The sequence below is a fragment of the Bos taurus genome, chromosome 5 (assembly GCF_002263795.3).
Source record: "Bos taurus isolate L1 Dominette 01449 registration number 42190680 breed Hereford chromosome 5, ARS-UCD2.0, whole genome shotgun sequence".
In the NCBI taxonomy this organism is placed as follows: domain Eukaryota; kingdom Metazoa; phylum Chordata; class Mammalia; order Artiodactyla; family Bovidae; genus Bos; species Bos taurus.
The window spans coordinates 71,811,630-71,833,746 of NC_037332.1; the positions used below are offsets into that span (position 1 = coordinate 71,811,630).

General features: G+C 46.3%; 1 protein-coding gene across 4 annotated transcripts in view; it reads right to left on the reverse strand.

Moving 5' to 3' along the window:
• Window positions 1–22,117, reverse strand: part of LARGE1 (LARGE xylosyl- and glucuronyltransferase 1) — a 609,947-nt gene that overhangs the window by 5,460 nt on the left and 582,370 nt on the right. For all 4 annotated transcript variants that reach the window (NM_001205588.1, XM_005206780.5, XM_059886204.1 and 1 more), the window contains one exon: window positions 2,585–2,731. In NM_001205588.1, the coding sequence (NP_001192517.1) occupies window positions 2,585–2,731 (147 nt within the window). The remainder of the gene's footprint in view (window positions 1–2,584; window positions 2,732–22,117) is intronic.

Here is a 22,117-nt window from a genome sequence, read left to right on the forward strand (position 1 = left end):
CTTGTGGGATGCTGCTTAGAAGAAACTCGGGGCACTCTGCGTTGAGCAGAGGTTCTCCAGTTGGCATGTGTATCAGAATCCCCTGGAGGACTACTTAACAGTCAGATTGCTGGATTCCACCCCCAGAGTTTCTGATCCAGTAGGGCCGGGGTGGGGCTTGAGACTTGGTCCTTCTAACAAGTTCCCAGCGGGTGCTGATGCTACTGGTCCAGGGACCACGCTCAGAACCGCTGCCCTGGAGGATGGGTAGACCTGAGCATGATTTATTAGTTCAGGTGCGGTTGGGAGTAGACTTCAGCTGCTAGGAGGTTTAAGAGCTCATCATTTGGAGGGAAGGTGACAAAGCAGTTTCTTGGAAGGAAGGTTTGTAATTCAGCACTTGGCGTGATGGCTTGCAAGCTCTTGGCCAGAGCAGCAATCTCGGACACAGCAGGCCAACCCTCAGCTCTCCCAGCTCTCAGGCCCTTGGACTTGGCCTTGAAATGAGTTCTTAAATAACCTGGGGATTTGGAAGGAAGGGTGCTTTGGAGACTTGCCAGGTGGTCAGCCTTTGGGAAGATCACCTGGAGTAGGAAATGGCAACCTACTTCTGTACTCTTGCCTGAAAAATCCCATGGACAGAGGAACCTGGAGGACCACAGTCCATGGGGTCTCAGAGTCAGGCACCACTGAGTGACTGAGCGCACACACAGCCAGTAGGCTACAGAGTCCAAAGTCCCCACTTTTGCCTGCATTTTCAGATGCTGGTAAGTAAATTCAGGACTTGACCAGTGGTCTCATGGTATTTTGGTTAAGAGCCTAGGCTCTGTGGTTTTTAGACCTAGGCTGAATCCAGGCTCTGTCATGTACTGGCTGTGTGGCTTGGGCTAGTTATGTAGCCTCTCAGAGCCTCAAGTTTCTTTATCTGTAAAATGGGGACAGCATATCTGCCTCATGGATTTGTTGTGAGGATTAAATGAGCTGATCCCAGTGCCCAGCTCATGCTTTGCTGTTCAGTTGCTAAGTTGTGTCTGACTCTTTGTGACCCCCATAGACTGAAGCACACCAGGCTTACCTGTCCTTCACTCCACTCCTCAATTCCTTTATCTGTATGAGAGGTGAAAAGGGAGCACCTCTGAATTTTTGCATGAATAACCTATCTCATAAAGTTCTCTTCACAAAATAATGTTTGCTTGAGAGAACCTTCTAGAAACTTCTAGTAACTTAACAGTGGTATAAAAACCTAAGTTATTATTAGGATCTTTTCAGCAAAATTCAGATTGCATAGAAATGTATGTTTTGGGGGGCTTCCCAGGTAATGCCAGTGGTAAAGAACCCACCTGCCAATGTGGGAGACATAAGAGGCGTGGGTTCGATCCCTGGATTGGGAAGATCCCCTGGAGGAAAGCATGGCAAACTACTCCAGTATTTTTTTTTTCCCACTCCAGTATTTTTTCCTGGAGAATTCCCATGGACAGAGGAGCCTGGCAGGCTACAGTCCATATAGTCGCAAAGAGTCGGACGTGACTGAAGTGACTGAGCATGCACGTGGTTTTTTTTTTTAGTTCAAAGGAAGTGTTTATACTGTTTAAAAGGGAGGCCTTTCTTTAAAATGGGAGCAGAAGGCGAGCACGGCTCTCTCTTACAATCAGGAGACCGAGCAGGATTCCTACTCACCTAGGGGTGCTCCCCTTAATGCTGCAGTCTGTCCCTGGGGACAGAAGCCATCTGCATCTGTGCCATCGTGCAGACTCTCTGGCCCTTTGGACAGGGGGATGGGTAGCTCCTCTGCTATGTTTCTGCAGGACTGAGGGGTCTGGGAAGTCAGGGAAATGAGGGATTTGTTCGAAATTGTCACTCGGGCAACAGGACAGACAGCTGCCACACTGCTGTATCCAATCTTGGAGTCACCTGGATGCCTTTAGCTGTTGAAGCTACTGCTGCCCATCCTAGGCCTGAGGACCTCAGAGAACAGACCGCTCACAAGAAAAGAAAATGAGAGATGGACACCATGGCCCTAATGTGACGAAACCCACTGATCAAAAGAGTGAATGGACGAGCAAAGCAAAAGGAGAAGTCAGAGTCAGCAGACAGGGGCAGAACATCAACTGATTAAAGTGGGAAAGAAAGAAGCTGACCACCCTACCCAGCCTTCCGTCCTTTCCATCTGGGTACACAGGGCGAACTCTCTAACATTGCTAAGTTGTGTCTGACTCTTTCATGACCCTATGGACTGTAGCCTGCCAGGCTCCTCTCTCCATGGGATTTCCCAGGCAAGAATACTGGTGTGGGTTACCATTTCCTCCTCCAGGGCATCTTCCCAGCCAGGGATCGAACCCAGGTCTCAGGCATTGGCAGGTGGTTCTTTACCACTGAGCCACCAGGGAAGCCCTACAGGTCAGTCACACAAAAAGCACACGCACGTGGGAAGACAAAGAGTATTCCAAGCACACAGTTTGGGCCAGCAGTGCTTCTGTGGCCTTAAGATGGTCTAATGCCAATGCCAACCGTCTGGGCCAGCAGCTCTCCTGGCTTCTGGTTTCCCAGTAGCGAGAAGGACTTTCGGCTCCCCCTCTCCCAGTGCGTGGCAGTGAGGGCCACTCACCTGAATGTGAAGAGGGTCCCCATGTCTAGCATCGAGAGCAGCTCTGCCTTTGACTTGGGGAAGGAGAGCCGGTAGCGCAGTGTCTCAAACGCGGGGACGATCATGGCCTTCTTGGTGTTGGCGAGGTCCAGCTGGATGACAGACTTCCTGGAGAGAGGGTAGGCAGAGAGACAGGGCCCCTGTAATGCCAGGTAGAGGCTGCCCCATGTGAGGGCGTGGAGGTGGCTGGCACAAGGAGGGGTCAGAGAGAAAGCCAGGGGAAGCCTCTCAGTTTAAACACAAGGGAATCCAAGACCTGAGGGAGGCCTGGAAGCTTGTCCAGCAGCACTCAGGAGCCTGGCTGTCTCTGGGCCAGAAGGCAGAGTCTTTCTGGAGAGGAAGTGGAGGGGTTGTACATTCACAGTGTGTGCCCCTGTCAGAGCCAAGTGCAAAAGCCAAGAGACCAGGATTCAAAGATGTGCAGACCAGCCTGCTTGCTGGGTCCCCTGGGCTGGCCGCATGCCTGATGCATCACTGGCCACAAGGAGAGCTGGATATAACGCTGATGAGATGATTGTCAACCTGGGCATCTGTGGTCCCATCTCTGGGACTCTTCACTCCTTGGACTCCTTCCGATGCTAAACCTTCAAACTCGCCTGACTCACCCCACAGAGTCAGCACCCAACATGCCAGAGCTCTGGACCCCGCCATCCTCTCTCTCACTCTTGCCTTCTGCATCTCTGAGACCCAGCTCCTGTCTTCTGGATTTGTCTGCCTGGGGCCAGCTCTGAGGCCATCATTTGAAAGACAGAAAGGTCACGGCGCATGAGGCTGGTAATGAACCACAGATAGGACTTAAAAGCCTGGCTCTTCACTTTGGGTGTCTTGCTATATTTTACAAGTAATTCGATTTCTCATGACCTCAGGTTCCTCCTCAAAATGGGGCAATAGCATCTCCCTGCTGAGCTGTTGTGGAAACTGGACAAGGTACCAGAAATACTAGTACTGCCAGGCGTACCGGGCACACGGCAAACAGTCCCCAACATACTGCAGTGCCGTCCTATTCCCAGGCATCTCTTTGGCCATGGCTGTGATACTTCCTGCTGGCTTCCTGCTCAGATTACTGACCCTGGGGTCTCAGGCCAGCCTGAGATGCTCGTTATCTCTGAGACAGAGAAAGAATTCTCCCTTGGAGTAACACGAGGTATTTCGCAAAAATGCTGTAAGGAGCAGTCATCCAGTGCAACACAACTGCTTCTTACTTAAAGTAACTTTACTCAATAGGACTCTGAGCTCTGTGTGCAGGCCAGGTTGGTCTGCAAGGAGCAGTAACTTGTGCAAGGAAGTAACTTGTGAGCCTGGGCCAGATTGGGACACGAACAGGGAAGCAATCCAAAAAAGAAGAGCAGCAGGGTTTGATAGCCACAGATGAGGGGAATCTGGACCAGCTCGAGATAAGGACGGGTTTCTCGGAACCATTCTTGGTGAAGGGGTCTCATCAGCTCCCAGTGCAAGAGGGTGGTTGAGATGGACTGGAAGTTGACAGAATTCTTCAAGTATCATTTGCAGTTCACTCTATAACTATGCTTCAGTTAAGTATATACCAAATGATATGACCCTCACATCACTATTTCAAGACAGATTTGTAAAGGATGACACCAAGATAGAATCTGGGTGAGCTACCCTTGGCCGGTTGGAGGATCAGAAGTCTGAGTCAGCCTGTTCTGGCCTGCATTCCTCTTCTTCCTCTAAGCAATGCCTTTATACAAACACCTAAGGTTCCCTGGCCTGTGGCCAGACATTCTCTTTCATATCAACCTTATGCTGGACACTGGCAGACCAGGGGCTTGTTACCTTTCCTCCAGGAAAGGTACGTTGTTGTTGTTGAATTGCTAAGTTGTGTCTGACTCTTTGTGACCCCATAGACTGCAGCACACCAGGCTCCTCTGTCCATGGGATTTCCCAAGCAAGAATACTGGAGTGGGTTGCCATTACTTTCTCCAGGGGATCTTCCCTACCGAGGAATCGAATGCTCATCTGCTTGGCAGATGCATTCTTTACCATTGAGCAACCTAGGAGACCCAGGAAAGGCATGCATATTATTTATTGACATGGGTGTTAGGGATGGGACATATGGGTCTAAAGAATATCCTTGGATCAAAATGCCAAAGCCCCTGGAGGGAGGGAAGACATCCCAGCATTGATGGGTGGTCATTATTCCTTCAACAGTCACCATGCATTTACTATGTGCCAGGCACTCTGCTTGTAAATACAGACCACCACCTCCAAAGTCTCTCCCTGCCTGATGCTGACATTCTCATCTAAAATGTTTCAGGATGCTAAAAGCCCAAGGGCAAGGATAGCTAAACTAGGACTCAAGCTTGCATTTGCAGCTAATTATGTGAAGATATGATTGCTGTGGAAATGGAGTGGGAGGCTGGGAGGGCTGAACGACAAAGGGAATGGCAAAGTGTGCACACGTACACAACAGTTACAGAGATCTATGAATGTGGGTATCTCTACATGAACCTCAAATGCTGTTACAATCAAGGTTATTGTAGAAACCACTTCTTAAAAAATTTCTAAAAAAACATTTTATTTATTTGACTGTGTTGGGTCTTAGTGGAGGCATGCAGGATCTTTGATCTTTGTTGCTGCATGTGAGATCTAGTTCCCTGACCAGGGATCGAACCTGGACTCCCAGCACTGGGAGCATGGAGCTTTAGCCACTGGGCCACCAGGGAAGTCTCTAGAAGCCACTTCTTGGAATAGAAGCTAATTCCCCTTCTCATGGTGCCTGTACACAGGGGCAGCCCTGAGCTGTGCTGCCCTACGTGAAGCCCTCACCAGGTGTTCAGGGGCAGACACTAAGGCTGAGTAAATCAGTTTCTCACTCTTGGAAATCTGAACAGATGCAGAGGCTGGAGACCACAGAGCTCACTTGTGCTAACATCAGGCAGCACTCCCGAGGTTTCTGAATTTCTGCTGCACAGGGGCCCAGAGCTGCCACGGGTTACTTATGCTCTCAAGTACTAGTTTTCTGAATCCTACTTTGATTCCATAAGATAAACCACTCAGCAATTATGCTTCCCCTTTGATTTCTTTTCATTTTAATTAAGCATCCAGCATTGGTTTCTGTTGCTTGTGACCAAACAACCAATACACTGCAAGGTCCAGAGTAAGCATACCCAGTCAGCAGCATGCCGCCCAAAACTGATTTCTGAGAAAACTTATTTCCCTCTGCACAGAGAGCATGAGATTCTGGAGTGCCTTCTGTAAATTCCATTTAATCTCGCTGAGACACAAAATGCCATGGAGACGGATTTGTCACTAGATAGGTTCGTTTCAGCCTCAGTTCAAGGGGGCTTTGATATCGATGTCCTGAATGGTTCCTATTAAGAAGTTGCTTCAGCAACAAAGTGGTTTCAGGGCACCAACTCTGAGAACATCTGTTCCCTGAGCTGGTAACGGCAGCCTGGGCTTTCCTGCACTAGTGTGTCCAGCCAGCACCTCCCACCTTGGCTGGCCTGCTGACCACCTTGAGCGGCATGGTCTATGGCCACTTTTACCTGAAAGTGAGTCCAGGAGGGGACACAATGTCTCCAGTGCAGGTTCGTCCAGGAGCAGAGGGAGGACAGTGAAGTGGGCACGCTGGCCCAGGGGCCAAGAGACCTGCAGCCTGGAGCCAGCTCTGACAGGCTCAACGGCTCTGCAGCCTGTCATTCCTCTGAGACTAGTTAATCTAGAGTAGTCACACTGAAGGTTTTTTAAAAACAACATTTTTACTTATTTGGCTTCACCGGGTCTTAGTTGTGGCACACACAGGCTCTCTGGTTTTCTTGTGGCATGTGGAATCTTTAGTTGCAGCATGTGGGATTTAGTTCCCTGACCAGGGATCAAACCTGGACCTCCTGCACTGGGAGCATGGAGTCCTAGTCACTGGACCGCCGAGGGAAGGCCCTCAACTGAAGATTTTGGAAGGCAGTCTGGTATGGTAGTAACCAGGCAACTTGGTTTCTGGCCCGGACTCCATCACTCCTCTGGGCAAGTCACCTGGACCCTTCTGAGTCTCAGGGTTCACGCACGTGTAAAACATTCTGATGAGAAAAGGTACGCGTTGCATGTAGAAACGCTTGGTGCAGTGCCTGGTATGCGCTAGGCACTGACCACTTGATGGTGGCCGCTCCTGATGGTTTATGTGTCAGTTAGGCTGGGCTGTGGTGCTCATCTGGTTGATCAAATAACCTGCCAGATGTTGCTGTGAAGGTATCTCATGGATGTGATTAACATTTAGGATCAAGTAAAAACCCTTACCCTTGATAATGTGGATGGGCCTCGTCCAATCAGTTGAAGGCCTTAAGAGCAAAAATTGAGCTTTACTGGGAAAGAAGGAATTCTACCCCCAAACTGTATCACAGGAATCCTGCCTGTTTCCAGCCTGCTGGTCTGCTCTATGAATTTCAGACTTGCCACCATCACAGGTCCTTAAGGTCACTATCCAGCCATCTAATCATCCTGTGGTTCTGTTTCTCTGAAAAATCCTGACTGGCCCACTTGCCTTTGTCCACGACCCCTTCAAAAATATTCACAAGCCTACTAGAATATTTCGGGCATGCAGAACTCTTAAAAGGCAGCTTAGTTATCTACAGCAGTATTCAGAATCTTTGGTGTAACAGAGCGCCCAGTAAACACAGTGACTTGGAAGCAGCCAGCACCAGGTTCAGGTCTTGCTTGTCACCCTCCTGTGACCTTGGGGACCTTGTACTAACAGCCTTCCCATCTGTAAAATGGACATGATCTTATCAATCGGAACTGCTATGAGGATGAAGTGAAACCATTGCTCTAGAGACACTCTAGAATAACTGAGTAACAAATGAGCTAGCGTTCTCTCTTCAGGTTCAGCTTCCCGGTGGGTCAGAGCAAGTGAAAGGGTGAGAACAGAGGGCTCAGTAAAGGCCACCAACTGCTTAAACCAGGGTCATTTTCTGGCTTGCCAGCCTGCCTGTCTATGGAAACAGTTGATTTGATTTCGGTCTCTAGCCAGCTCCCTGAGTCCTCTTTCACGTCACAAACAATTCAAGTGTTCCTGACAGAGTCCATTCATCCCATCCAGCCTGGCCCAGCTGACCTGCTAGGAGACTGTGAGCCAGCACTGTCTTCCAAGTCCCGTCTCCTCACCTGTGCGTCTTTTCCCCTCAGCCTCTCGTGTTAGTTTACTCAAGTATGCAAACTGTTCACAGACAGTTTTGCTCCCACTTGCTAAAGCTGGTGGGGATGAGGAGGGAATGTGAGAGTAGCAAGGTTTCCAGTTGAGGGAGTGGAGGTGGGTAGAGACTGTAGGCTTTCGTGGGGTTCAGCATTAAGTCAAATAATAGCACGAAAGGGTAGACTTTCTACTGTAGGTAGATGGGTTTCCCGGTGCTTAAAATGACCAAACTGCAAGACTGATCCTGGTAGTTGACTACGTGTATACCCACTCCCCACCCCCCGACACACCCACAGCCCTTCTCTTTATAACTCCATCCTCCATCCTAGAGGCAGGCCTCTGTCATCAGGAAACAGCCCAGGTTTCTGACACGAGGAGATGATGGGAAAGTCTCAGAGAAATAAGAAACAGGGATACATTGTGGGTTCTGATGCAGTAAAGATGAGGGCTCTGAGGCTGGGGGCTTAGGTATGCATCCCAGCTGACTTCTTAACCTCTTTGTCCTGCAGTTTCTGTCTGTAAGATGGGGATGGTGATCCCAACGTTGATCTCAGAGGGTGCTGGTGAGGACTGAGCTGGTGCGCATCGAGTGCTCAGCCTGTGCCTGGCAGATGACAAGCTGTGGTGTGCACTGCTCATCAGCATGGGCACCTGTCCTCTTTTTATGCTGGCCTGTCCACAGCCTGGCACCCATCCTGGATCTTCCCATTTCACTGTCATTGGTTCATTTCCTGGTTTGTTGCACCCTGTACCAGGAGCTGCTCAAACACCTGGACCACACTGGTAAACAGAACAGGCAGACATCCCTGCCCTCGTGGAGTTGACATTTTGTGGTCAGGGGACAGATGAGAAGAACAAAGAGTGAACAGTATGGTATGTTGGAAAGTGAGAACTGCTGAGAGAGAATGGCGCTGGGAGAGGATGTTAGGAATGCCAGAGGTGGGGAATGGGTTGTGATTTTAAATAAGGTGGTCCAGGCAGGCCTCACAGAGAAGGGGATATTTAAACAAAAGGCTGGAGTAGGTGAGGGAGCACGCCGCACGGTGATCTGGGGTAAGAGCTTTCTGGGTTAAGGAAACAGCCAGTGCAAAGGCCCACCTGACAAAAGCACAGTAAGGAGCAGAGAGAGGACCCAGAAAGGGGACTGGAGAGGCTCCTGCAGGTTATACAGGCTTCACAGGCCACTGAAAGGTGTGGTGGGCAAACGAACCCCCTGCCCCCAAAGCCATCCACCTCCTAATCCCAGGAACCTGCAGATATGTGACCTTCCAGGGCAAAGCGATGCTGCAAATGTGATTAAGCATGCTGAGATACGAAGGTTATCCTGGATTATTCAGGTGGGTTCATTGTAACAGTGAGGATCTTTGTAAGAGGGAGGTAAGAGAAGGAAATGGCAACCCACTCCAGTATTCTTGCCTGGAGAATCCCATGGACAGACGAGCCTGGCAGGCTACAGTCCCTGGGGTCACAAAGAGTCAGACACAACTGAGCGAATAATACATACACACACACACACACACACACACACACACACACACACACACACACACGTGAGAGTCAGAAAAGGAGGCGGGATGACGGAAGCAGAGACTGAAGTGATGCGGACAAAGGTCTTGCCTCCAGGGAGCAGGAAAACAGCTTTTCCTCTAGGGCCCCCCAGAGACTGTTCAGCCCTGCAGATACCCTGACCCTTCTCAGAATCCTTACAGCAGCCACAGGAAACTCATACAAAGATCTTGGGTTTTACTAGTGAGATAAGCCACTGGAGAACTCTGAGCTGAGGGGTGAGAGGATCAGTTTTCTGTATTAAAAAAATCACTCTGCTGCTGAGAGTTGACTGTAGTGTCTCCCAGGAGATCAATCACAAAGCCCTTGACATAATATAGGTGCTGCCGCATAAGATGGCCAGATATTCTGATGTTTCAAGAGGAGCCAACTAAAGTGATCTTCAACACGTGAAGGCTGGGTGTCTCGCAGGGGATGCCGATTTGAAGAGAGACTGAGCAGTGAGAAAAAGAGCATCTTCTATATCGGATGATGCAGATTCTATCTCAATATCACTAATTGTGTAATCACAGGCAATTTTCTTAACTCTGGGCTTTTGTTTCCTTATCTTGGTAAGAATAATTACTTCACAGGCTTGGTTATTAAGAAAGCTAAGATAATATATTCACTAATTAGTGAATATTTATGAAGCCAGGAAAAGAGAGTCCAGAACTGAGCAAATTGATGATAATCTCTGTCGTGACAACCCAAAGAGCAGGGAGTGAGGGACACAGAAATGTAGGGTCTCTGGTGTGGAGTCTCTCATCACTGAGCTGGGTTCTTTTTTTTTTTTTCCTAGAGAGACAAAGTATCACTATATTAAAGATCAGCAATATGTGAACCATGAACTTCCTGATGTTCAAGCTGGTTTTAGAAAAGGCAGAGGAACCAGAGATCAAATTGCCAACATCCACTGGATCATGGAAAAAGCAAGAGAGTTCCAGAAAAACATCTATTTCTGCTTTATTGACTATGCCAAAGCCTCTGACTGTGTGGTTCACAATAAACTGGAAAATTCTGAAAGAGATGGGAATACCAGACCACCTAACCTGCCTCTTGAGAAATTTGTATGCAGGTCAGGAAGCAACAGTTAGAACTGGACATGGAACAACAGACTGGTTCCAAACAGGAAAAGGAGTAATGTCAAGGCTGTATATTGTCACCCTGCTTATTTAACTTATATGCAGAGTACATCATGAGAAACGCTGGGCTGGAAGAAGCACAAGCTGGAATCAAGATTGCCGGGAGAAATATCAATAACCTCAGATATGCAGATGACACCACCCTTATGGCAGAAAGTGAAGAGGAACTCAAAAGCCTCTTGATGAAAGTGAAAGAGGCGAGTGAAAAAGTTGGCTTAAAGCTCAACATTCAGAAAACGAAGATCATGGCATCTTGTCCCATCACTTCATGGGAAACAGATGGGGAAACAGTGGAAACAATGACAGGCTTTATTTTTTTGGGATCCAAAATCACTGCAGATGGTGACTGCAGCCATGAAATTAAAAGATGCTTATTCCTTGGAAGGAAAGTTATGACCAACCTAGATAGCACATTCAAAAGCAGAGACATTACTTTGCCAACAAAGGTTCATCTAGTCAAGGCTATGGTTTTTCCTGTGGTCATGTATGGATGTGAGAGTTGGACTGTGAAGAAGGCTGAGTGCCGAAGAATTGATGCTTTTGAACTGTGGTGTTGGAGAAGATTCTTGAGAGTCCCTTGGATTGCAAGGAGATCCAACCAGTCCATTCTGAAGGAGATCAGCCCTGGGATTTCTTTGGAAGGAATGATGCTAAAGCTGAAACTCCAGTACTTTGGCCACCTCATGCGAAGAGCTGACTCATTGGCAAAGACTCTGATGCTGGGAGGGATTGGAGGCAAGAGGAGAAGGGGACGACAGAGGATGAGATGGCTGGATGGCATCACTAACTTGATGGACGTGAGTCTGAGTGAACTCTGGGAGTTGGTGATGGACAAGGAGGCCTGGCGTGCTGCAATTCATGGGGTTGTAAAGAGTCGGACAGGACTGAGCAACTGAACTGAACTGAAGGGAGAGGGAGTGGGGAGTTACTGTTTGGTTACAGAGTTTCAGTTCTGAAGGTACAAATAGTTCTGGACATGGATAATGGTGATGGTTGCAAAACTATGAATGCACCAAACTCTACCCTTAAAAGATGTACAGATGGGTTAGGATGATGCATTGTTAAAAATTGTAATTTTATTGGAGTATAGTCATTTTTTAATGTCAGTTTCAGGTGTATAGCCAAGTGATTCAATTATACATATGTTCATTATTTTTTCATCATTTTTTCTCACATAGAGTATCATGGAATATTGAGTTGGTTATCAATTATTAATAATACCTAGTAGTGTGTCTGTGTGTTCATTCAAGCTCCTGATTTATCCCTCCCCACCACCTTTCCCCTTTGGTAATCACAGGTTTGTTTTTGATAATTTTAAGTCTATTTCTGTTCTGTAAGTACTTCATTTGTATCTCTTTCTGAAAACATTAGATGCCACACATGACTGGTAATATTTGTCTCTGACTGACTTCACTTAGTACGATCATCTCTAGGTCCATCCACGTTGCTGCAGAAGGCACTGCTGCATTCCTTTTTAGAGCTGAGTACTCTTCCAATGTGTATATGCACCACATCTTCATCCAGTCATCTGCTATTGTGAACAGTGCTTCAGTGAACACTGGGGTGCACATATCTTTTATGAGTTACTGTTTTCTCAAGATATATGTCCCAGAGTGGGATTCCTGGATCATATGGTCATTCTATTTTTAGATTTTAAAGGAGTCTCTATACTGTTCTCTATAGTGGTTGTAACAATTTACCTTCCCACCAACAGTGTACGAGGGTTCCCTTTTCTCCATACCCTCTCCAGCATTTATTGTTTGTAGACTTTCTGCTGATGGCCATTTTGGGTTTGAGGTGATACCTGATTGGCGTTTATAGATAATAAACTACATTTATTTCTCCAGTAATTAGTGAAGTTGAGTATCTTTTAATGTACCTGTTGGCCATCTGTATGTCTTCTTTGGCGAAATGTCTGTTTAGTTCTCATTTTTCAATTGGCTTGTTTTTTTCTGACACAGAGCTGCATGAGCTGTTTGTGTATTTTGGAGATTAGTCCTTTGTAGCTTACTTTGTTTGCAAATGTTTTCTGCCATTCTGTGGGTTGTCTTTTGGTTTTGTTTATGGTTTCCTTTGCTGTGAAGAAGCTTTTAAGTTTAATTAGGTCCCATTTATTTTCATTTTCATTTTTGTTACTCTAGAAAGTGGATTAAAAAAGATACTGCTGCAATTTATGTCAAAGTGTGTTCTGCCTATGTTTCATAGTGTCTGGCCTTACATTTAGGTCTTTGATTCATTTTGAGTTTATTTTTGTGTATGGTGTTAGAGAATGTTCTAATTTCATTCTTTTATAGGTGGCTGTCCAGTTTTCCCAGCATCACTTATTGAAGAGACTCTCTCTTCTTCATTGTGCATTATTGACCATAAGCGTGTGGATTTATTTCTGGGCTCACTATCCTTTTCTTGATCTGTATTTCTGTTTTTAGGTCACTACCATACTGTCTTGAATACCGTAGCTTCGTTGTATAGCCTGAATCTGGGAGTCTGATTCCTCTAGCTTCATTTGGCTATTTGGGGTCATTTGTGTTTCCATATAAATTTTAAGATTTTTTTTGTTCTAATTCTGTGAAAAATGCCATTGATTAAGCTGTGTTCTAAGAAGCAGGAGTCAGCCAGTCAGGAGGAGAAGGGGGTTCAAGGTATCTGCAAAGTTTGGAAATAAGGAGGCATAAAGGACCCAGGGGAACTGAATTTCTTATAATGTGCCTGATATATTGTAAGTGGTGAATACACAGTTATCAGAATTACCTGTATTTCTTCAATGTATTCAGTATCAATCCCCGTGCCGGGCACTTTATATCAACATTACTCCTTGAATCACTGCAACCTGTGACATATGTACTAGTGTTCCGAGTTTACTGAAGAGAACATTCAGTCTCAGAGAGGCTAAGTAATTTGCCTTAAAGCACAGCTAGTGGTCACCACCATCATTAACAAAGGATGAAGATGCTGAAATCAGTACTGTATGAATCAAGGCTACACCAGTGTAGAAATAACCTGGAAAGATCAACAATCACAGGATCTGTATGGACCAGGTCTGTTAATGCGGTGACTTGGCAGCTAGAGCAATGAGCCTTGTGGGAGTTCATGGATCAAGGCAGCTGGTGGGAGAGGTTAGGAAAGGGATGGAGGGAGATGGCAGGAGGCTGGAGCCTGCATGCTGATGCTCCTTACACGGCATCCCCACGGGGGGATCCCACCTTGTAGCAGCTAACTGAGCAGAGGCCAGGATGCAGGCAGCATTTGGAGATACAGAGGCGTGCACCGACCTCCTGGCTTACTGAGCTTCCTACACTGGTGATTTTTCTTTTCTGTACCATCCACGAGTTTCTCTACTACAGTCTGCTTTTGACTCCTTGGATCAGGCCAAGGTCAGAAATGGCCCCACACTGTCAAATCCAACAGATTTTGCCATTCTCATTTTTGCCTTTCCTTTGCACTTGGTGCTGAAGACCAATCCCTCTGCCCTTAGCTTGAGAACACCGTCTCCCACTCTCTCCCCCACTCTCGCTGCTTTGTGCATGAGCCCTCTTGATGCTCGTTGTCATCTGGACAGCTCTTGCTGCCCCTACTCCCTGGGTAGGGGTGAAAATCCTCACTCTCTGGTCATGAAAGCTTCTACTCCATTAACAGAAGTGGCTGTGGTGATTTCCTTGTGTTGGTGCAATGAATGGCTGAGGCTGATGCTGACAAGTGACAAACTGCTGGGAACCATGGGGCTGAAGGTACAGGGTCTGCTGTCAGGCTGCCAGGAGAGAACGAGACCTCAGCTCTCAGAGCTTGGATACCCACATTTGGATATCAAATGTCAGAGAGCCTGCTTTTTAATGAAACCTGAGTTGTAAGGAATCTAAGCGATGCTTATACAAGTTCCCAGGACTCACTCACAGGAAAGTTATATAGTAAAAGGAACAGGAGGAGGGAAAGAAATGTGTGCTGGAGTGTGCCTCCGCTTCCAAAACCAGAACAGCATCACTCTCTCAAGGCTTTGTGAGCAGCCAATTAGAGGAACTTGCTTCCCTGTACCTCCCCTGACCACCTCTGTTGGTCTTGATGTGTCCTGCTTGATGGGGAGCTACATCTTCTATGGACTAGTTCATTCTGGACTTAAATTCATATTGCAGTATAGCTGATTTACAGTGTTGTTAGTTTCAGGTGTATGGCAGAGTGGTTCCATTACACAAATATCCATTCTTTTTCGGGTTCTTTTCCTATATAGATTTTCATAGAATACTGAGTTCCCTGTGCTATACAGTAGGTCCTTATGGATTTTCTTATTTTCCTGCCAGTGCAGAAGACTCTGGTTTGCTCCCTGGGTTGGGAAGATCCCCTGGAGAAGGAAATGGCAACCCACTCCAGTATTCTTGCCTGGGAAATCCTAGGGACAGAGGAGCAATGTGGGCTATAGTCCATGGGGTCACAAAAAGAGCTGGACACAATTTAGAACTAAACAACAAGTGTGTGTATGTTAATCCTAAACTCCTAATGTATCCCTCCCTACCTTTGGTAATCATAAGTTTGTTTTTGAAGTCTCAGCCTATTTGTATATTGTAAATAAGTTCATTTGTAGCATTTTTAGTTTTCAGATATGTTGCTGCAAATGGTAGTTCATTCCTTATAATGGCTGAGTAGAATTCTACTGTATATTTGTACCACATCTTTATCCATTCCTCTGTTGATGGACATTTAGGTTGCTTCCATGCCTTGGATATTGTAAATAGTGCCAACATGAACACTGGGGTACATGTACCTTCTCAAATTACGGTTTTCTCTGGATATACGCCCAGGACTGGGATTGAAGGATCATATGAGAATTCTATTTCTAGTTTTTCAAGGAACCCCCATACTGTTCTCCATAATGGTTGTACCAACTTACATTCCTACCAACAATGTAAGAGGGTTCCATTTTCTCTCCATCATTTCCAGCATTGTTTGTAGACTTTTGATGATGTCCATTTTGACTTGTGTGAGGTGATACCTCACTGTAGCTTTGATATGCATTTTTCTAATAAGTAGCAATGTTGAGCATCATCCTGGACTTTTTTGCTCACCAGGGACGGTGGGTGGCGGCAGCGTTAGTCACACACAGGACTGCCTGCTCATGTACCCATCAGCTCTGCTACGCTTGAGGTCAGGGATGAGCCTTGCTCATGGTTATGTTTCTTGCTCCAGCACCATGCCAGGCACACAGCAGGCATTAAATAAATATGCAGGGGATGAAGGAATCAATCTGCGGTTATCTTACGTGACAGATAGATAGTACTGTGAAGAAGGCCCTTGGACAGGACAGGGCCGGATGGCAATTGTAGTTCTGCCACATGGGGCTTTTGATCAAGTTTATCTTCTGCGTTTAAAAAATGGTAATGTTTGTGATAAAAACAATCAGATTTGTCAAGCACCTAGCACAACTCCTGGTGCATGGAGGGTGCCTGTATATCCTCCAGTCTGCAGGGATTGCTTGCACCCTCATATCCTCCTGGGAGGCTCACGAGGAGTTGATGGGCACAGCTGGGGTGATCCCTACTTGAAGAGGAGGCTGAGACATGTCTGAAATGCCCCCGTATTTCTCTGATTTCTGCTTATTCCTGGAACTGTGTGGGTACAGTGCAAACGAACCAGTGAGCAAGCTGGCAGATGGTGAGAAGCAGCAGGGTTAACATGGCCACAGAAAAGCGTGTGTGTAGCTCTGAGAAGCCCCCCTGTCTCCAGCTGCCCCACACCCCTCACACTGCCTAGCTTCAAGAGGACCCGAAAGAAGCTTGGCCTCCACTAGAGCAACGAGAGATCATCTGAATAACACCTCTCAGGTAGAACTTAGCAGCCTACCTCTGGGCTGGGTGTGCTGCTCATTAGTGTGATAACTATGGAGGCTGACCTGGGCACAGCCCACCCCAGGCCTTGCTTCACACCCCTGCTCGGGCAGCCAGGTAATATGGTTTTCCTCAGATTCTATTCCAGTTGCCTAGGAAATAAATTCCCAGCAGACAGGCTTCCAGGAGGAATGTGGGGACAACATCAAGGCCTTGCAAATGAGGGAGGCAAGACTGACTACAGGGAATGGAGCTGTAAGGCACATCAGGAACACAGACAGAGATGGCAGAGCCCTCTGAAGGCTGGGATGGGGGGCAGCAAGACTGGGCGGTTTCTGAATTGGCGGTGTTAACATATCCAGGTGAAGTTATATCAGGGAGGGAGGGGCAGAAAAGAAAGAAAAGCTACTGTTGCTTGCACCCGGATCTCTGCCAGGGACTCTAGTCAGTGTCTCATGTCCGGCTCAACATCCTTATTCATTCCTACCTGTTAGCAATTATGGCTGAAGGAACAAGGGTGCTTTCTGTGTGCTGTCCTGGGTTAGCTGTGAGCCAGAGGTCAGTGGGGGGGCTGTCAAGAGCTTCAAAGTTTGGAGGGCAGCCTGCGCAGATTCAGGCCCTACATGGACACTCACCTGCTCTTACTCTCCAGCAACTTACATCTTTGTGCCACTGTTTTATCCTCTCTGAGCTGGAGCTAGTATCAGGACCTGGTCAGGGGAGTTCTCTACAGATTAAATGGGTCATCTCATGTAGAAGCAGAGACATTTCTTCAATGCATAGAAGGCACTTGATAACTACAAGCTGAGGGTGATCACGGCTGTCACGATGATGGCAGAGATGGGCCCATCAGGCATTTGGACCCACAAATAGGTTAAGCACAACAGTAAAGGAAAGCAAAAGCAAAACTAAAAAACAACTATGGAGAGAAAGCATTTGTAAACAATACAACCTAATTTCCAAAATATGCAAACAATCCAATCAAAAAGTGGACAGAAATACTCATCAGACATTTCTCCAAAGAAGACATACAGATGGCCAACAGGCCATGGAAAGATGCTCAATATTTCTAATTATTAGAGAAATGCAAATCAAAACTATAATGGGGTATCACTTCACACCAGTCAGAATGGCCATCATCAAAGTCTACAGACCATAAATGCTGGAGAAGGTGTGGAGAAAAGGGAACTCTCCTACACTGTTGGTGGGAATGTAAGTGGATGCAGCCATTATGGAAAAAGGTATAGAGGCTCCTCAAAAATACTAAAAATAGACTTGCCACATGATCTGACAATCCTACTCCTGGGCATATATCCAGACAAAACTCAAAAAGGGTACAGGCAACCCTATGTTAACTGCAGCCAAGACATGGAAACAACCTAAATGTCCACCGACAGATGAGTGGATGAAGAAGATGTGATATAGACAATGGAATATTAGCCATTAAAAATGAAATAATGCCCGTTTACAGCAACACGGATGGACCTAGAGATTATCATATAAGTAAGCCAGCAAGAGAAAGACAAATACCATATGGTATCACTTACATCGGGCTTCCCTAGTGGCTCACACGGCAAGGAATCTGCCTGCAATGCAGGAGACCTGGGTTCGATCCGAGGGTTGGGAAGACTGCCCGGAGAATTCCATGGATTAGAGGAGTCTGGCAGGCTACAGTCCACGGGGTTGTAAAGTGTCAGACACGACTGAGCAGCTAACATTTTCATCACTTATATGTGGAATCTAAAATATGCCACAGATGAATTTATTGCAAGACAATCTCACAGACATAGAAAACAGAGTTGTGGTTGTCAAGGGGCTGGGGAGGGATGGAGTGGGAGTTTGGCATTAGCAGATGCAAATTACTATATTAATACATAGAATGGATAAACAACATGGTCCTACTATAAGCACAGGGAGCTATATACAATATCCTACGATAAACCAAAACTGAAGAGGATACATACTGTATATATATGTATAGCTGAATCACTGCCATAGAACAGAAATTAACACAACATTGTAAATAAACTATATTTCAATTAAAAAAAAAAAAAAAGCAGGTTAAGCACAGAATGCCTTTGGATTAACCCAGGCTAAGTGAGTTTTCTTCTTAGTAGTGCTGTGCCTGTGGGTGTGTGATATCCCCCAGGTGTCTTCATCTGTTAAATGAACTGTGATGAGGTTAAATGACAAAACACATGCAGACGTTGCTTGCCACGGTGCTTGGCCTATACTACGTGCTCAACAAATGTTCCCTGTTGCAGAAACAATGACGAACACAAGGAAACGCCACCTGGTCATGTCCCTCATCAAGTAGCCAGTTGGCCTCGTGTGGTACCACCTGTTCCTGGCCCCTTGTTCACCTGTCTACCCTCATTCAACCGGTGCTGACAGAGCAGCCATCACGGGCCAGGGGACTTGTGATGGGGGAGGATGGTGAGACACCACCCTGCAGAGGACACAATAAAAGTGGAATTTGTCACTCCTGTACAGCCAGGATATATAGTCTCGACCAATGGGGCAGGTCTGTTCCCTGGGGAGCAAGGCAACATTGGCAAAAAAAAAGCACAGCAGAGAGGTTTAAAACTATAAGCACTGAACAAAGATGAGGATTCTGCTGGGTGAGGGAAAGAGGTGAGAAACCTGCCCCAGTCTTATGGACGTGGGAAGTGCCAGCTGATGGAGCTGTCTGAGCTCCGGCTATTCTGCAACATTCCTCAAACATGCCAAGACATTCCATGCCTGTTTACCAACTAGTCCTTCATGCCTGAACTACTTTCAAGGCCGCCCTACCCACCCACACTGGGTCGTCATCTTGTGGGTCTCAGCTCCTGTATATGTATCTCTGTACCTGTGTTGCTAAGAGTAGTGGCAGTGCCCACAGCTGGAGCGCCCTCTAGAGCGCAGCCCCTGTATGGATAGGAACCTGGCCTGTCCCATGCACTGCGACAGCCCGAGTGCCTAGAACAGGGCCTGGTCATGCAGATGCACCACCACACCTGTGCAGTGTAGAACATTTCAGCCATGTGCTTCCCAACTATTACTCCACTTAATCCTCCCAGAACCTTAAGTGTGAAGAAATCTTATGGTCCCCACTCATAGAAAGCTTGAGAGGTTAGGTACCTTTCGGAAGGTTCAGTGAATGTAGGGTAGAATGTGCTCAGTGTCGAAATGCAGGTCTGAGTGACTCCAGGGACAGCACAGCCACAGTGCTGCCTGCCGCCGAGTGTATAGCAGGTGCTCACTCAATAGTTTTAAGAGTGAATGAGTATGAGTACATAGTTTCTCATTTCTCAAAAAACGAGATCGTTACACTAAGTTGCCAGGCTGTACTGAAGGCAGCAGAGTTTGCAAGAGTGGGGGTTCTGGGTGGGGGCCTGGCAGAGACATTCAGTTCCGTGTGCTGACAATGGGCCAAAACACAGACAATTAACTCCTGTTGAACGCCTACTAGAGCCCCCACAAAGCTATTATTAGCCCCTTTACTAACTGAGGAAACGGGATTGGGGAGATGAAACAAGCAGCCCCAAGGCACATCCTTGATGAGCACAGCAGAACCTGGGTTCCAAGGCAGGTCTGCGTGACTTCCACCATGCCTGTGGAATTTCACTTGACATTTCTGAAATCAGGAGTGAAAGCCACACATCTCCATGCTCGATTTTTAGAAGAAACAGGTGGAGGGGGTGGGAGAGAGATTTCAGTGAAACTCTGCAGCTATGTCTATGCATAGAGCCCATTTCATTATTTCCCAATTGATCTGTTTGTTTTTGCTGTAATGTTAGCTGGTTACTAAGCAACTGCTGGAGAGCTAGGATGCTGACCTTTTTTTGGTAATCAAATAACCCCCCTCCCCCCAAAAAAGGTGATATGGGTAAGTATTTGGGGGTCTGATCAAAAGACTGCCAATCAGACTGCTCTGGTATACTGAGTTTCAAGGGGGAATATAGCTGCTTCCATTTACCGAGCAGCCTAGTGTAGGGCTATCTACCTTTCTCCTGGACAGAAAGAGTTAACCTCCCTGGGCATCATTTTGGTCACCCGTTATAACACTTACCTCATAAAGAAGTGTTGAAGAGTAGAGGAAATTTATACAAAGCAGCTGGCAGGGATGCTGGTAGCTGGTAAGGGTTCAGTAAGTGGCAACTATCATCATTTTTAGCAGTAATGCTTTAACAAGGCTTGGGTAGAGTATTTTGTTGGATATCCACGTTGAAGAAGTCAATCTTTGGGGGTGTTGTTGGGGCTCACAGCTGCCATGGCAAACTGTGCCCTGAACCTCATCCCAAACCAATGCTATATAATGCTGGTCACGAACATATCCACTTTTAGTGTTTGGATCAGGAACAAGTCTATCCCGCTCACTGGAAAAAATTTTCCTTAAGCCTACGGCAAGTCAATATGGTTATCTTCACATGAAAAGGACTGCGTGCTGATTTGGGACTTATTCTGATACAATCATATTCCTTACCATTTCTCAAAATTTTAATTCCTAGGGATGATCAAGATCAGAGGTCACACTGACAAGGGATTAATCACCAAAATTTACAAATAGCTCATGCAACTCTATGTAAAAAACAAAACAAAACCCCAATGGAATAAAAAAAAAAAATGGGTAGATCTAAAGACATTCTCCAAAGAAGACATAAAGATGGCCAAAAAAGAACAGGAAAAGATGCTCAACATCATTAATTACCAGAGAAGTGCAAATCAAAGCTACCATCAGGTATCACCTCACAATGGTCAGAACAGCCATTATCAAAAAGTCTACAAACAATAAATGCTGGAGAGTGTGTGGAGAAAAGGGAGCCCTCCTACACTGCTGGTGGGAATGTAAATTGGTACAACTACTAATGGAGAACAGTATGGAGGCTCCTTAAAACCCTTACAGTAGACTTACCATAGGATCCAGAATCCCACTCTGGGGCACACATCTGGAAAAAACATGATCCTAAAGGATACACACACCCCTATGCTCACAGCGGCACTATTAACAGCAGCCAAGACATGGGAACAACCTAAGTGTCCATCAAGAGAGGAATGGATAAAGAAGATGTGGTACACACATATATACAATGGAGTATTACTCAGCTATAAAAAGGATGAAATAATGCCATTTGCAGCAACATGGCTTGACCTAGAGATTACATAGTAAGTGAAGCAAGTCAGAAAGAGAAAGACAAATATATATCAGTCATATGTGGAATCTAATTTTTAAAAAAGATACAGATGAACTTATTTACAAAACAGAAGCAGACTTATATTGAAAACAAACTTATGGTTACTGAAGGGGAGACATGGGTGGGGAGGTGTAAATCAGGAACATGGGTTGAACACATGTACACTACTATGTCTAAGGTAGATGACCGGCACTCTGCCCAATATACTGTAATAAACTATATGAGAAAAGACCCTAAAAAAGAAATATAACTGAATCATTTTGCTGTACAGCAGAAACTAGCACAACAATGTAAATCAACTATGCGTCAATAAAATTTTTTTAAAAGGTCAGAGGTCACAAACTGGTGGTCTTTGGAGGTAAGAAGGTTCTATTCATCCTGAAGACATGTTTGGTCTGACTCAAGAGTGTTTCAGTTTTTTTTTTTAAATTAGTTGTCAACGCTAGAAATTAAAACATGAAAATCCAGATTTCTCATTCCTCTTGCAAAATATAAAGACCTTATGCCTGACCTCTACCCTCACCAGTGAATTCCACATCGGAGTGCACAGATGGCAGCTGCCTGAGATGGGGACTCCTGTCTCCCTAGCAATGAATCATGCTCACCACCCTTGGTTCCTTTAGGCCAAGGTCCTGGCCCCAGCGGGCATCTGTATTTGCGACTCCTGATATGCC